Source organism: Cyprinus carpio, chromosome B1 (assembly GCF_018340385.1).
Source record: "Cyprinus carpio isolate SPL01 chromosome B1, ASM1834038v1, whole genome shotgun sequence".
Taxonomy (NCBI): domain Eukaryota; kingdom Metazoa; phylum Chordata; class Actinopteri; order Cypriniformes; family Cyprinidae; genus Cyprinus; species Cyprinus carpio.
In genome coordinates, this window is record NC_056597.1 from 5,170,888 (window position 1) to 5,184,087 (window position 13,200).

The 13,200-nt window shown below is 37.2% G+C and overlaps 1 protein-coding gene across 3 annotated transcripts in view; it reads right to left on the reverse strand.

The window, feature by feature from the left end:
* Positions 1–406: 406 nt before the first annotated feature.
* Positions 407–13,200, reverse strand: part of LOC109059133 (mitogen-activated protein kinase kinase kinase kinase 4-like) — a 119,821-nt gene continuing 107,027 nt past the window's right edge. For all 3 annotated transcript variants that reach the window (XM_042716314.1, XM_042716313.1, XM_042716312.1), the window contains 3 exons: positions 7,457–7,560; positions 7,198–7,337; positions 407–561 (listed from right to left, as the gene is read on the reverse strand). In XM_042716314.1, the coding sequence (XP_042572248.1) occupies positions 428–561; positions 7,198–7,337; positions 7,457–7,560 (378 nt within the window). In that variant the 3' untranslated portion in view covers positions 407–427. The remainder of the gene's footprint in view (positions 562–7,197; positions 7,338–7,456; positions 7,561–13,200) is intronic.

A 13,200-nucleotide genomic window follows, 5' to 3' on the forward strand; every position in this document is an offset into this window, starting at 1 on the left:
TACCAGTCTGTAAACATTTTTTTCTGCTGTAAAGTTGGCCATTTTAACATGGGAGGTCTACGGGACTGACTCCCTTTTGGAGCCAGTCTCTAGCGGCCAGTCAGTGAATTGCAGTTTTAGTCACCTCTGTGTTGGTTTCAAGAGAAAGATCAACTTGCATCTGGCCATTTGCATCCAACTCACCACACTACCTAGTTTAAATTGTCAGTGGGATTGCTTGATTGATTAATGGTAAAGATGATCATTGTGAAGAACACCATGGACAGTACTAAAAATTCCAAAACATAAAGTAATGCAAAAGGAGTAGAGGAAGAGAGAGCTACACCCAGAGTAAAAATGTTCAATGTGAATGTGTCTATCATTTAGTTCAATAGAAAACAATCCGTTTGAATATGAAGCCTTTTTGACATGTCTGCACACCAACAAATCAGATGATTTGACATTCAGGACAGCAGTTACTTACAGCATGTCTAGCTGGTCTTACAAAGTCTTTCTTCTTTTCTGACTTCTTCCCAGCAATCTCTGGCCGCTGCATTGGTGAGCCCTCAGACTTTGAAGAGGCTGCAGAGAGTGTGAAAGAGCACAAGTTTTATTTGCAGGTAGATGGGTCACTTTTTGCCAAAGCTGGTTAGGTCAACACTGTTTGTTGAAAAAGCTCATGACAGAAATACCTTAAACGGGGGAAGAATCGCTACAAGTTTTGATTTAATTTGTGTGGGTTTATGAGTGGCAATCTAATGTTCAGCACTAAAACTTTTAATATACATCAACTAATATGCACCTATAAAAATCAAGCGTAGCGTTAGTTCTGGCAGGTCATGTTAGTCAAGCTTGCATCAGCTGACTCTCAGCTGATCCCCATCTACCGGATACGACACCCATCACAGCAAACCATATATAAGGTCCTTCTGTTTTATCAGCAGTTTTCACGTTGCTTAATAGCTAATTACCCTCCTCCATCCCAACTCCTCCTCTTGTCAAGTCATGATTTGGCCTCCTAAATTCCCCTTTGATTCAGACTAATTTCTAAAATGTTTACATTACATTATTGAACATAAATAGTATCCACAATACATTTATGTTAGTTCTATTCTGTTTACTCTAAGGGGGTTATCGCTGTTCTCCCTGCAACCAACAAAACAATACTGCAATTACAAACAGCAAGCTAATTCCCATAACATAACAATACAGCCAACCCAAAATAAACTCTAATTAAAAATCACCTTATACTATACAGTGAATGTGAGAATTTGGTTTATTAAAATAAAAAGTTAAATGAGGGCACATTAGAACTCAGGACCTTCTGGTACTCACAATGAAAATGTTACCAACATTATCAAAATCAGATACTGATTCATGAAATTTTAGACTGACATACAGTATCCCAGAACTGACAGTGGCAGATGTAAGAATAAAGTTATGCAAATTTGATCATCTGAAAGGGTCAGCAAGAATTAAAGACAACCTCATTGATTTTAACAAATAGGCACTAAATTTGCTGTTTAAATAGAACTTTAATAAGTTTTGGAGATTTTTCATTCAAAAGGGGTCATGAATTGAGGAATCACATTTTATCTTTTGACATACTGTATAAGAGGGCATATATAAAAAACATTTTTCAGAATTCAAAAAAGTCTGTTTTGAAACTGCTTTTATGAAATCAAATGACTATCAGAATGACTCACTTTCAACTTCTGGGTTGTTATTACATTATACAGAGGAATACATCAACACAAAACTACATGCACAGACACAGACAACGTCATCATTTCCTCGTTCACTGTCATGATAGATAAGAATAGACAGAAAAATAACTACTGGGTTGACTGGACTAAAAATAACATTATTTTCCAAATGATCCTATTGTTAGGTAAGTGAAACTGAATGTCTATGTAAATGTCAGCGAAGGTCCATTTCACTGTGAATACTTTGGTAATCCAGTTGCAGTTACTGAAAGATATGGCAATGCGATGACGGCAAAAACAAGTGTGAACGCTAGAAGTGGGCGTTTACATGAAGGTCTTAAAGGAGAGACAGCCTTTTGAAACAGCGTTTAAATCAAAGGGACTACATTTAGGTAAGAAAATGGGCTTTTATTTCCAAATAATGACAGTTTTTGATGTAAATTCCTATTGGCATTATGGGGTGCACTTCAAGAAACAAAATAAAAACCCCACTCAGATTGCCTTATAGCTACCGCAAATGACAATGCATTTACTAATTTACAATTTTGCTGTAGACCAACAATGATTAAATTCCACCTTACAAAAAGCACCAAATTTGGGATTACATTATTAAAATGAAAGATTACAGTATGTATGTGTTTCATTTTTTGCTTTTATTCATGGCATAAGAGCAGGGGTATCCAAAATATTCCTGCAGAGTTTAGCCCCAGCCAGCTCTAACATACTTGCCTGGAAAATTTTAGTGGCTGCCCCCTATACCCTCATTCACTATTCCCTCTTAGGCCACTAATACAGTTAACTTGAAGGAGTAAATTAAAAATGAGTAAGTGAATTTCAGACAGAGAGGATTAAAGTTGAACTTGGTCATGGAAATTATGCATAAACCCTAATTTAACAGTTTAAAAATCCATTTACAATGAATTCATACCTGTATTGTATTATGCTGTATGCCGTGGAAAAATTCTTTGTAAAATTAATGGATGGATGATTCAGGATTCTTACACCTTTTCTAAAGTAAAATTCAAGCACTTTTCAAGCACTTTCAAGGTACGTTTTCAAGATTTTCCAGCACTTTACAACATGTGGCATACATACTTGAGTTCTTCAGTTTAGATGTTATTATACTAATATCAAACCACCTGTCTGTAGGGACGGATTAATGCACTGGCCTTTCGGGCACGTGCCGAGGGCACTAGACCAGAGTGGGGCCCAGCCGAAATATTGCTCCTCCAGAAACACGTTTTTAACTGTGCCCCCTCAGGATTTTAAGCAAAGTGGATTCTGAATGCAGCTTCCAAAAGACCAAAAAAGGTCTGAATAATATATGTGATACGATCAGAAACATTTAGTACGGCACAGCATCAGCTGCCAAATTCAAATATGCGTTCGTGCTTTGGCTGGCGTAGAGCCAGATGCATTTTTACAGTGCTGTGCATTATAACCAATCACACAGGATTCTGTTAAGCTAAAAAATACAATGGCCAATCAGAGGCATTCAGACGAGTCATCACTGAAAAGCCTGTGTTTTGTTCAGTGCGCACGCTCGCTGACTGAATGCTGCTCTCTGGAGAATTCTCTCATCATAAACAAAGTGCAGATGGGTGTACGATGTAAGTAAGATATTCATTTCACAGTATAAACAGCTTTAGTGATTATAATGGGAGTTTTTGAGAGTGCTTGAACTAGACTAAGGGTGTATTCACACCAGGAAGTCCGGACCAAATACAATCTTTATTCCTTACAAAATACAATGTCGATTTTTTTTTTGTTTGGTGCGGTTCGCTTTCACACTGCCCTTTTTGCAAGTGAACCAAAAATTGTAAACAAAACCATACGTGTGCTAAGGTCATCCATTCATTGGACAGAAAATTCTCAGGCAGGGAAAATCAGGAAGTTCGAAAACAGGCTAATAATGAAGATTTTTCGTTGTGCAATTATTATTTACTGATTTTCTGTTATTAGCTACAAACGCAATATGAAGACACTTATGAACATCAGATGAGACAATGTCATCTATACGATGTTGTAACAAGGATTTGCGAAGACGAAGAAGTGCTGCAAGATGGTTCCGGTGTTCTGTCGATTTGTCCTACCCTATCAGATTTTGCTACCTCAATTAAAACAGTGGGTAGTACAATTCGACAACGAAAAATGCTACCTGGAAAGTTATGGTTTATTAATGTCTACACCTACCACAACCCTAAACCTAACCTTACAATAATTCAAATACTAATTAAGTGTCATATACGCGGTTGTGGCTAGAAGGGATACAGCTACAGCCGGAAACCAACAATAAATATATTTTTCTACCTATTAGATTGTGTTTTATTAACGTCCACACCTACACCTACACCTACCCCAACCCTAAACCTACCCCTTACAGTAATGCAGATACATTAAATATTGTTGTTCAGCATGAGAAAAAAGAATGCAATATTGATAAACCCTGGTAGGAAAATCTGACAGGTACGATAAAATGTCAGGACACCGACGGAGAGAGCATGCTCTTATGTGCGCCTACCATGGCATACTGACCATGGCACTGTGCAGAAAACGGATTAGGTATATATATGTATAAAAAAAAAAAAAAAAAAAATTGCGCATAGGAAAGCGACATTCTAAAACGCTTAACGTACCTAAATACCGACCAGGGAAAACCAAATTTCTGCCAAACCTTACTTGTAATAAACACTAACTACCGTCAAAAGAACGAGCCCTTATTCCACAGAAAAAGTAAATAATATCACGTTATGGAAAACAGCTTAACGTGGTTTAATGTAGCCTACCTTAACAACGACCGTGGAAAACCAAACATGTCAAATTCTACTTATAATAATCACTTGCTACTGTCATAAGGACGAGCTCTTATTCAGCGTATGAAGTGAATAATATCTTTTTAAGTTAATATTAAGTTAATATAACTTTCTCCCCCACAGGTGTCCATTATATGGAAACAGCTTAATGTGGATGCCAAATTGTGTTTATTATAAGAAAAATCTGTTGTTAAGGTACGTTAAACCATGTTATGTTTCCTTATAATGTACTTCTATGGGGAAGAAACCGCTCAACGTGATTTGGGGGAGACCGCTCAAATCCCCTCTCCTTCATCCTTTCGCTGAACGTCTTCTCCAGACTGTTAACTCAAAAGGCGCAGTGCTTTCTGCAGTTGGGCCAGATCGAGGTTGGATCATATTCACACCTTAAATGAACCGTACCAGAGTTTGTTTGGAACCTCTCCAGCTTGGTCTCGGTTTGGTTGTTTGGTGCGCACCAGAGTGCGATTGCTGTATTCACACCTGCCAAAAAGATCCGCACCAAAGGGGGAAACGAACCAGAGTTTGTTTCAATCGGACCAAACAAGACAGGTGTGAATACACCCTAAATCTAGACAAAAGTTAATATTCTTTGATAATGCAAATATTCTTTGCTCTCTTTATGTACAATAAAGTGTTATAATAAGTAACTTACAATGTTTTTATTAAATTTACGATAAATACAAAGTCAGTCATATTAAAAATATTCTATGACATGACACCCATATCAAGTACAAGTTAATAGAGGGGTTTTATGTATAGGCTAGTTACAGAGGTGTCAAGTAACGAAGTACAAATACTTTGTTACCTTAAGTCGAAATTTTGGGTATCTATACTTTACTGGAGTAATTATTTTTCAGCCGACTTTTTACTTCTACTCCTTACATTTTCACGCAATTATCTGTACTTTCTACTCCTTACATTTTAAAATAGGTTCGTTACTGCTATTTAAAAAAACCTTGTTTTCATTCCGGCTTCTCATCATTAAAAAAAAAAAAAAAACTATCCATATAAATCGCGCCATCCGGATGAAGTGAATTTGATTGTGGTTGGATGAGAAGTATAAGCATATAGCATTCCGACACCCTATTGGTTTGTACGCGATCCATCGCACCTGCACTTGACACAAATCACATCACACTCCAGCAAGGACATAGCCAGTGTTGGGTTCGTTTATCAAAAAATATATTTCTTAAAAGTTATTATTTCTCACTACTGGCTCATTTATCTAATGGGTGCTTTCTTTTCTTCCTCCGAAAATTAAGCTACTGTAGGTAGCTCGGTAGCGAGACGTTTGAATAAATTAGCTTTTGCAATTGACAATGTTGTGATAAGTAGGCTATACCAACTTTGTAACTTGTTACCCCCCCAACACTGGACATAGCAGACGTATGTACAGTAGCGAATACAAGAAGCTATCAATCAAGAATGTATTAGGATTAGGAGTTATTTTTCATTTTTATTTTTTGATTAATCACTTGGATTAATCATTCATTTTGACAGCACTACTGTTTATAGTATATAGACAACCATACAAGGGTAATTGTTACTAAGCCTGCCCTGGGTACACCAATTTTCTTGTCCATTGCCCTCGCAGATTCCTGCAGCTAAGCTTGGATGTATAAAGGTTATTGATGTCATGCCTCTGAAGTTGGACTTTTTGCACCATTACAATACTTATAGGCAACTAGTCATCATATCTCTAGTTTTTTTAATGTATTTGCATTGTACTAAAGTGCGTTCATTTTCAATGGGCATATATGCGGCTGAAAAAGGTAGCCTAGTGCATCCCAAATTTTTCAACATGAACATTTTAATATAACATTATAGTCATTATGGCCTATGGCCTTTAGAAAACTTTACAAAGAGGATTACATCTTTTTATTTCACAATAATCACATATTTAACTAAATAAGAATTAGCTCTTAAAAAAAATGTTTTTCCTTACATTACTTTCATATAAACGAGCAACAAACATTCCTGGTCACTGAAACGGATGATTTCACTGAATCTTGATGTCTACACCGCAAAATGAGTTTCTTGTTTAAATCGTTTCTGCTGTTTATGATGACAATATTCCAGAGATTACATAATACATTCAGTGAGCGCCTGATCTGAACACAACTGTAGCATTCTGTGGATTTTTCCTCACTAGTGACTAATCTGTGCTCAACACCGTTTGGGATTTGTTATAATCCTAACGCTGGGGAAAAAACCTGCATAAAGAAATTTTTATGCATTGTGAGCAGATCTTAAACGTATGCCACAATAAACACTTTTCATTCATTTTCACATTAATCACGACAGTCTTAAAGATTTAGTTTAATTGAGCAGGGAATATTTTGCTTACCCTTTATATGGCTCAAAAGTGCAGACTCTTCCATCACAAAAAAACAAAACAAATAAATAAATAAATCAAGGCTTAACAGGAGGCTACTCAAGTACTTAGTTCTCATTTTAACCATAATTTGTCATTTTCAAGCCATTGCTGACTGAAGCAGCAACCTCCCGGGAAGTTTTTTCTCCAGCTCTACTCCATCAGGTGTGTTTAATTAGGGATGGAGCTCAACACTGCAGGACAGTAATTCTCCAGGAACAGGTCTGGACACTCTTGCATTGAAGTGTTGCATTAATTTTTATGTCAGTGTGTTATTAAAAAAAAAAAAAAAAAAAAAAAAAAAAAAAAAACTACTACTCACAACGGAACCTGAACTTCTCCCCTGAGGTGGCCTGTGATCCAGTCTGAGAGCTGGAGTTACTGGAGCCAGAGGAACTCCCACTACCTGGTCTAGATGAGAGTTGTTCAACTCGCTCCCACAGCAGCCGTGGCTCCACGTTACTAAGGGGATGAGAGGTCAAAAAATAAAATTACTGAAATTTTCCTGAGAAATATAAACTTGTACATGTTATGTCAGAGGTGAATATTCTGCATAGAAATTATGTTAACAAAGATCACACATTCCAGCATTCCTCTGTCCAGCTTGGTTGTTATGCAGCCCAAGTTGTAGTGGAGAATCTTGACGGGACAACACAGGAGATCTGGATGTTGTTCTTATTGGCACCTTGCAGAAAAGTAAGAAGAGGATCTTGTAAATATTACATACACATTATATTAGATTTGATTTTAAAGCAATAAGCACAAATTATTACTTGTATAACAAGAAGCAGTATTTTAAAAGATCAAGCAGTTTTAAAAAATGGAGAAAATGACCAAATTTAAAAGAACCAGTCTTGATGTTGTGTTGGTGATGTTATGTTAACACACAGTTAAACAGTGTTTTAGCTCCTTGTTGTTGCACCCTACACACCTTACGCTTCGACTTTAAATTTGTTCATGTATACCAAGTTTTGTTAAGGTTGTATATCACAATAGCATAATGCTGCTTTCCAGGCAACTCAAAATTCAGATTTTTCCCACCTCCTACTTGGAAATAACGTCTAGAACACTGCTTGAAGTCAGACAGCCGACCTGTGAACTTTGGGAAGATCGATCAATCTCGACCTCAACAAAATGCATCATTTGACATCACTGCTTCCAATGAGCATAGTTTGCAGCTACCTTGTGTCAAACTTTTAAAAATTACACATCAAGTTTATGAAATGATACCTTCATTTTTGTTCTTCGTCAGCTGTTTTCAAAACGAATGACATTTTATTGTAATTATTATTATTTTATTTATTTATTTATTTTTACTGTTTTTGGTCTTTCTGAAACGCATCGATTTTTACCAAGATCATTGTTCTGAAAAGCACGGTGTGCTCTGATTGGCCAGCTGTCTAGTGTATTGTGATTGGCTGTATACCTCAAGCGTGTGATGGAAATGTTACGCCTCTTACAGGTTCGGGAAACTTTGCTCTATAAAATGCGCTGCACACACTTTAATTTTTGGTTGTATTGTTCTGCAACAGTGTTGTAAATAAAACTAAACCACTGATTTCTAGTTGTGTCCTCTTTTGGAAGGTAAAAAAAAAATAGTTTGGCTTTCACAATGAAATATACAGCATCTCCACGACATGGCGGCAGCGGCAACAATACTATGGCAATAATCCAAGTTATGCCATCTTTCTTTGCGTATACATTTGGAAGGTGTTATGCAAATCTTCCCACACAGTGACATAAATATGTGGGGGCATGTTTGAACAAGGCATTTTAGGAGGGTGTGGCTGAGCGTTCACTTTTATAAAGAATATCACTTTGGAGTGTTAAAAGATTTTTGAGCATACAGAAGAGCTGTAAAGTCACAAAGATTAAAGTCTCAAACCCAAAGAGATATAACGAGATATGTACCAGTTCGGTACATACAGAAGATCCTTTTTTCCTCTGAATCCTTGGCTCATGCCGAGTGGAATGAACTCCAAAATTCAAAAATTGTAAGGTTTAGTTTTTCTGCTATTTTTTATTGTTTGTTAAACCTACTTTTTCAAACTCGTCCTAAACCGTTGCACCGATTATCACAAAAATTGAACCAGATTATCTTCAGACCATGCTGGCAAAAAGTTATGGAATTCAAGTTGATTCGTCCAACTGTTCTTATATAACATGCAAAATAATTCAACAAAAAACACGCAAAAATGCATGTGAGACTATATCTCCACAACGGTGAGGCATATTGAGACAGAACTTGGTGTGTGTTATAACAAGCATGACCTGAGACTACCTGCAGATTTCAGCACTGTGCCACCTAGTTAAGTCAAGTAATCTTTATTTATATAGCGCTTTAAACAAAAAAGATTGCGTCAAAGCAACTGAACAACAATAATTAGGAAAACAGTGTCAATAATGCAAAATGACAGTTAAAGGCAGTTCATCATTGAATTCGGTGATGTCATCATGCAGCTCAGTTCAGTTTAAATAGTATCTGTGCAATAATTTGCAATCAAGTCAATGATATCGCTGTAAAAGTGCTCATGAGATATGAAAAAAATGCATATTTTTGCTTAAAATTTCTGAATGGTTGGGCCAAAAATGACAAAACTGGTCTCTTTAGATTCAATGCATCATGACAAGTTGAATTATATCCAATTTTCCCATGTCAGCCATTTTGGGCGTCGGCCATTTTGAATTCTGTAATAAAATGCTATAATTTACGAACACATTAACGTATTGTTACGAAACTCTGTGAGCATCTTTGACACCATGCCCTGATGGTACTCAAAAAGTTATAATTACATTTATAATTAAAGCTGCAAGCAGCGATGAAAGGGCCCTCGCACCCGGGCTCACCACCAACCGGTGGCCATAGGAGAACAGCGAACGTTGGGCCATATGCTTATAAAAATGTAAATATTTGTGCCACATTTCCTGCTGCCAACTGGTGGCGCTATGATTATAACTGAATATCGGCATGTAAATGTCTTCAGGCCAGGACTCTTACCAAACATGCAAAGTTTCGGGCAGATCAGACATTGCATGTTTAATTTAGTGTAAAAGAAGTAATTTCCTGTTGCCAGCAGGTGGCGCTAAGACTATAAACAAATATTGGCCTAAAGATGAGTTCAGGCCAGGACCCATATCAAATACAAGAACTTTGGGCAGACCGGATATTGCATGTTTAAGTTAGTTTAAAACAAGTCATTTGCTGTTGCCAGCAGGTGGCACTATAATTATAATTGAATATTGGCCTTTAGATGTGTTCAGGCCAGGACTCTTATAAAATGTGTGAAATTTGGGGCAGATTGGGCATTGTATGAAAGAGTTACAATAACTTCCTGTTTCATAGTATTAATAGCATCCTTTATCACATAGTAAGTGTTGCTAGCATGTCACATAATATTTCCAGCATAATTAACAAAAAATGGCATATTTTACGGTGTTGCTAATAGTGCATAAAAGTATTAAAACATGTCACTTCCTGTTGTCAGTAGGTGGCACTATAACTATAACCAAATATGAGCATGTAGATATCTTCAGACCAGGACTCTAATCAAACCTGTGAAGATTAAGCCAGATTGGACATTGTATGCACGAGTAACAGTAATGTTCTACTTCACTGCATTAATAGCATGCTTTAACACTGAGCTAATTGTTGCTATCATGTTTAAGCATGCCTCTAGAATTTTGCCAGCCTATTTAACACGTTGATGTTTTTTTTTATTTTGCAAGAAGTCCATAACAGTGTTAAACATGCCACTTCCTGTTGCCATCAGGTGGCGCTATGACTATAATCAAAGACAGACATGTTGATGTGTTTAGGACAGGACTCTTGTGAAACGTGTGAAGTTTGGGGCAGTTCGGATATTGCTAGCCTGAGTTACAGCAACTTCCTTTTTCACTGCATTAATAGCATGCTTTAGCACTTAGCTAAGTGCTACTAGCATGTTTTAGTATGCTTTTAACATGTTGCCAGTGTATTTAGCACTTCCTGACACTTTTTAATATGTTGCCAGGAGTCCATTACAGTGTTAACCATGTCACTTCCTATTACAAGCAGGTGGCGCTATGACTATAACCGAATAAGGGCATGTTGATGTGTTCCGGACAGGACTCTTGTCAAACATTTGAAGTTTGGGGCAGATTGATCATTGCTTGCCTGAGTTACAGCAATTTCCTTTTTTACGGCATGAGTAGCATGCTTTAGCACTTAGCTAAGTGCTACTAGCATGTATAAGTATGTTTCTAGCATGTCGCCAGCCTATTTAACACTTGTTGACACTTTTTTTATATGTTCCTAGGAGTCCATTACAGTGTTGACCATGTCACTTCCTATTACAAGCAGGTGGCGCTATGTCTATAACTGAATTTGGGAATGGGTGTTTGTTCAGGGCATAACACCTATCAAACTTATGAAGTTTGGGGCAGATCGGACATTGCTTGCCTGAGTTACAACAACTTCCTGTTTCATAGTATTAATAGCATGCTTTAGCACTTAGTTAATGTTGTAAGCATGTTTGGGAATATATCTAGCATGTTTAGCACACAATGGCATATTTTTTTTTGTTTGCTAATAGTGCATATAAGTGAAAAACATGACACTTCCTGCTGCCAGGAATAACCAAGCTATAACCAAATATGAACATGTAGATGTCTTCAGGCCAGGACTCTAATCAAACTTGTGAAGTTTGAGGCAGATTGGACATTGTATGCTTGAGTTACAGTAATGTTCTATTTCACTGCATTAATAGCATGCTTTAACACTAAGTGTTGCTAGCATGTTTTAGCAAGCTTCTAGAATTTTGCCAGCCTATTTAACACGTTGATGCTTTTTATTATTTTGCAAGGAGTCCATAACAGTGTTAAACAAGACACTTCCTGTTGCCAATAGGTGGCGCCATGACTATAACCGAATACGGGCATATTGATGTATTCAGGACAGGACTCTTGTCAAACGTTTGAAGTTTGGGGCAGATCGGACATTGCTGGCCTGAGTTACAGTAACTTCCTTTTTCACTGCATTAGTAGCATGCTTGAGCACTTAGCTAAGTGTTGCTAGCATGTTTTAGTATGTTTCTAGCATGTTTCCAGCCTATTTAACACTTGTTGACACTTTTTAATATGTTCCTAGGAGTCCATAACAGTTTTAGCCATGTCACTTCCTGTTGCCAGCAGGTGGCGCTATGACTATAACTGAATTTGGTCATGAGCGTTTGTTCAGGACAGAACACCTATCACACAAGTGAAGTTTGGGGCAGATCGGACATTGCTTGCCTGAGTTACATCAACTTACTGTTTCACGGCGAAACATCAAACTTTGTCAGGCCGCCAGGGACACACCCCTTGATGAAAACTTAACATCACAAAGGTCTTATGATGACCCTCACCAAATTTGAAGACAATCCGATTAAAACTGTAGGAGGAGTTCATCAAAGTACGAGGCATGGATATGGCAAAAACTGCACAAAAATCATACAGGAAATTCAAAATAACTTACTTCCTGTTGGGTTTTGGATTTTGTACCAAGAGACTTTTTTGTAGATAATGGTGTGCTACACATGTGTACCAATTTTCATGCATGTACGTGAAACGTAGCTCGAGGCGCACTCCGTTGAAATTTAATAGGTGGCGCTATCGAGCCAACTTCATAATATTTCACTTGATTATACATTTAGCCAGGAATTATAGTTTGGAAAAAGTATTTGGAAAAAGGCTAACTAGTAAAATGTTTACACGTTATGTGAAAACTAGTACAAGTATATAAATAAATAAGAGACTTACTCATGTTTATGATCTCTGCTGGATAAAGTGCTTCATTCTTTTTTTCTGAGGAAATCCAAATCTCAAATCCTCAACCACATCACATCTTTTTGGGGTGAATTATGTCTTATTCCTCTCATTGCGACGCAAACAGTAAAATAAAAAAAACTTGAAGAACATTCTCGCTGCGTTGTCTTCTGTATTCAAAAGCCGCGTGCTTCAGTGAAACATTAGAATCTCAAAAGCGCGTTCAGCGCGGGGGCGTGGTCGCATTAGAAGATAATGAAGGGAGACATGAAAAACGGACATCGTGTTGTTTTCATATGGATTACTTTATCACAGAATATTTGTTTTCGGCCGCACTTGTTTAGTTTAAAAGTAGACATGTCATGCTTTCTATAGATATCACTCTCATGTCTCTGTGTTGAGTATTCACTGAGTTACAGTTCATTTTAATGACGCGTTTGTAAATAAAGATCAGGAGAAAATACCCCAAAACGCGTATACGCGTTAATTGACTTCAGAGGGTTAAGCTAAGGCAAGTTTTTTTTTTCTCTTTCATACTCATGCT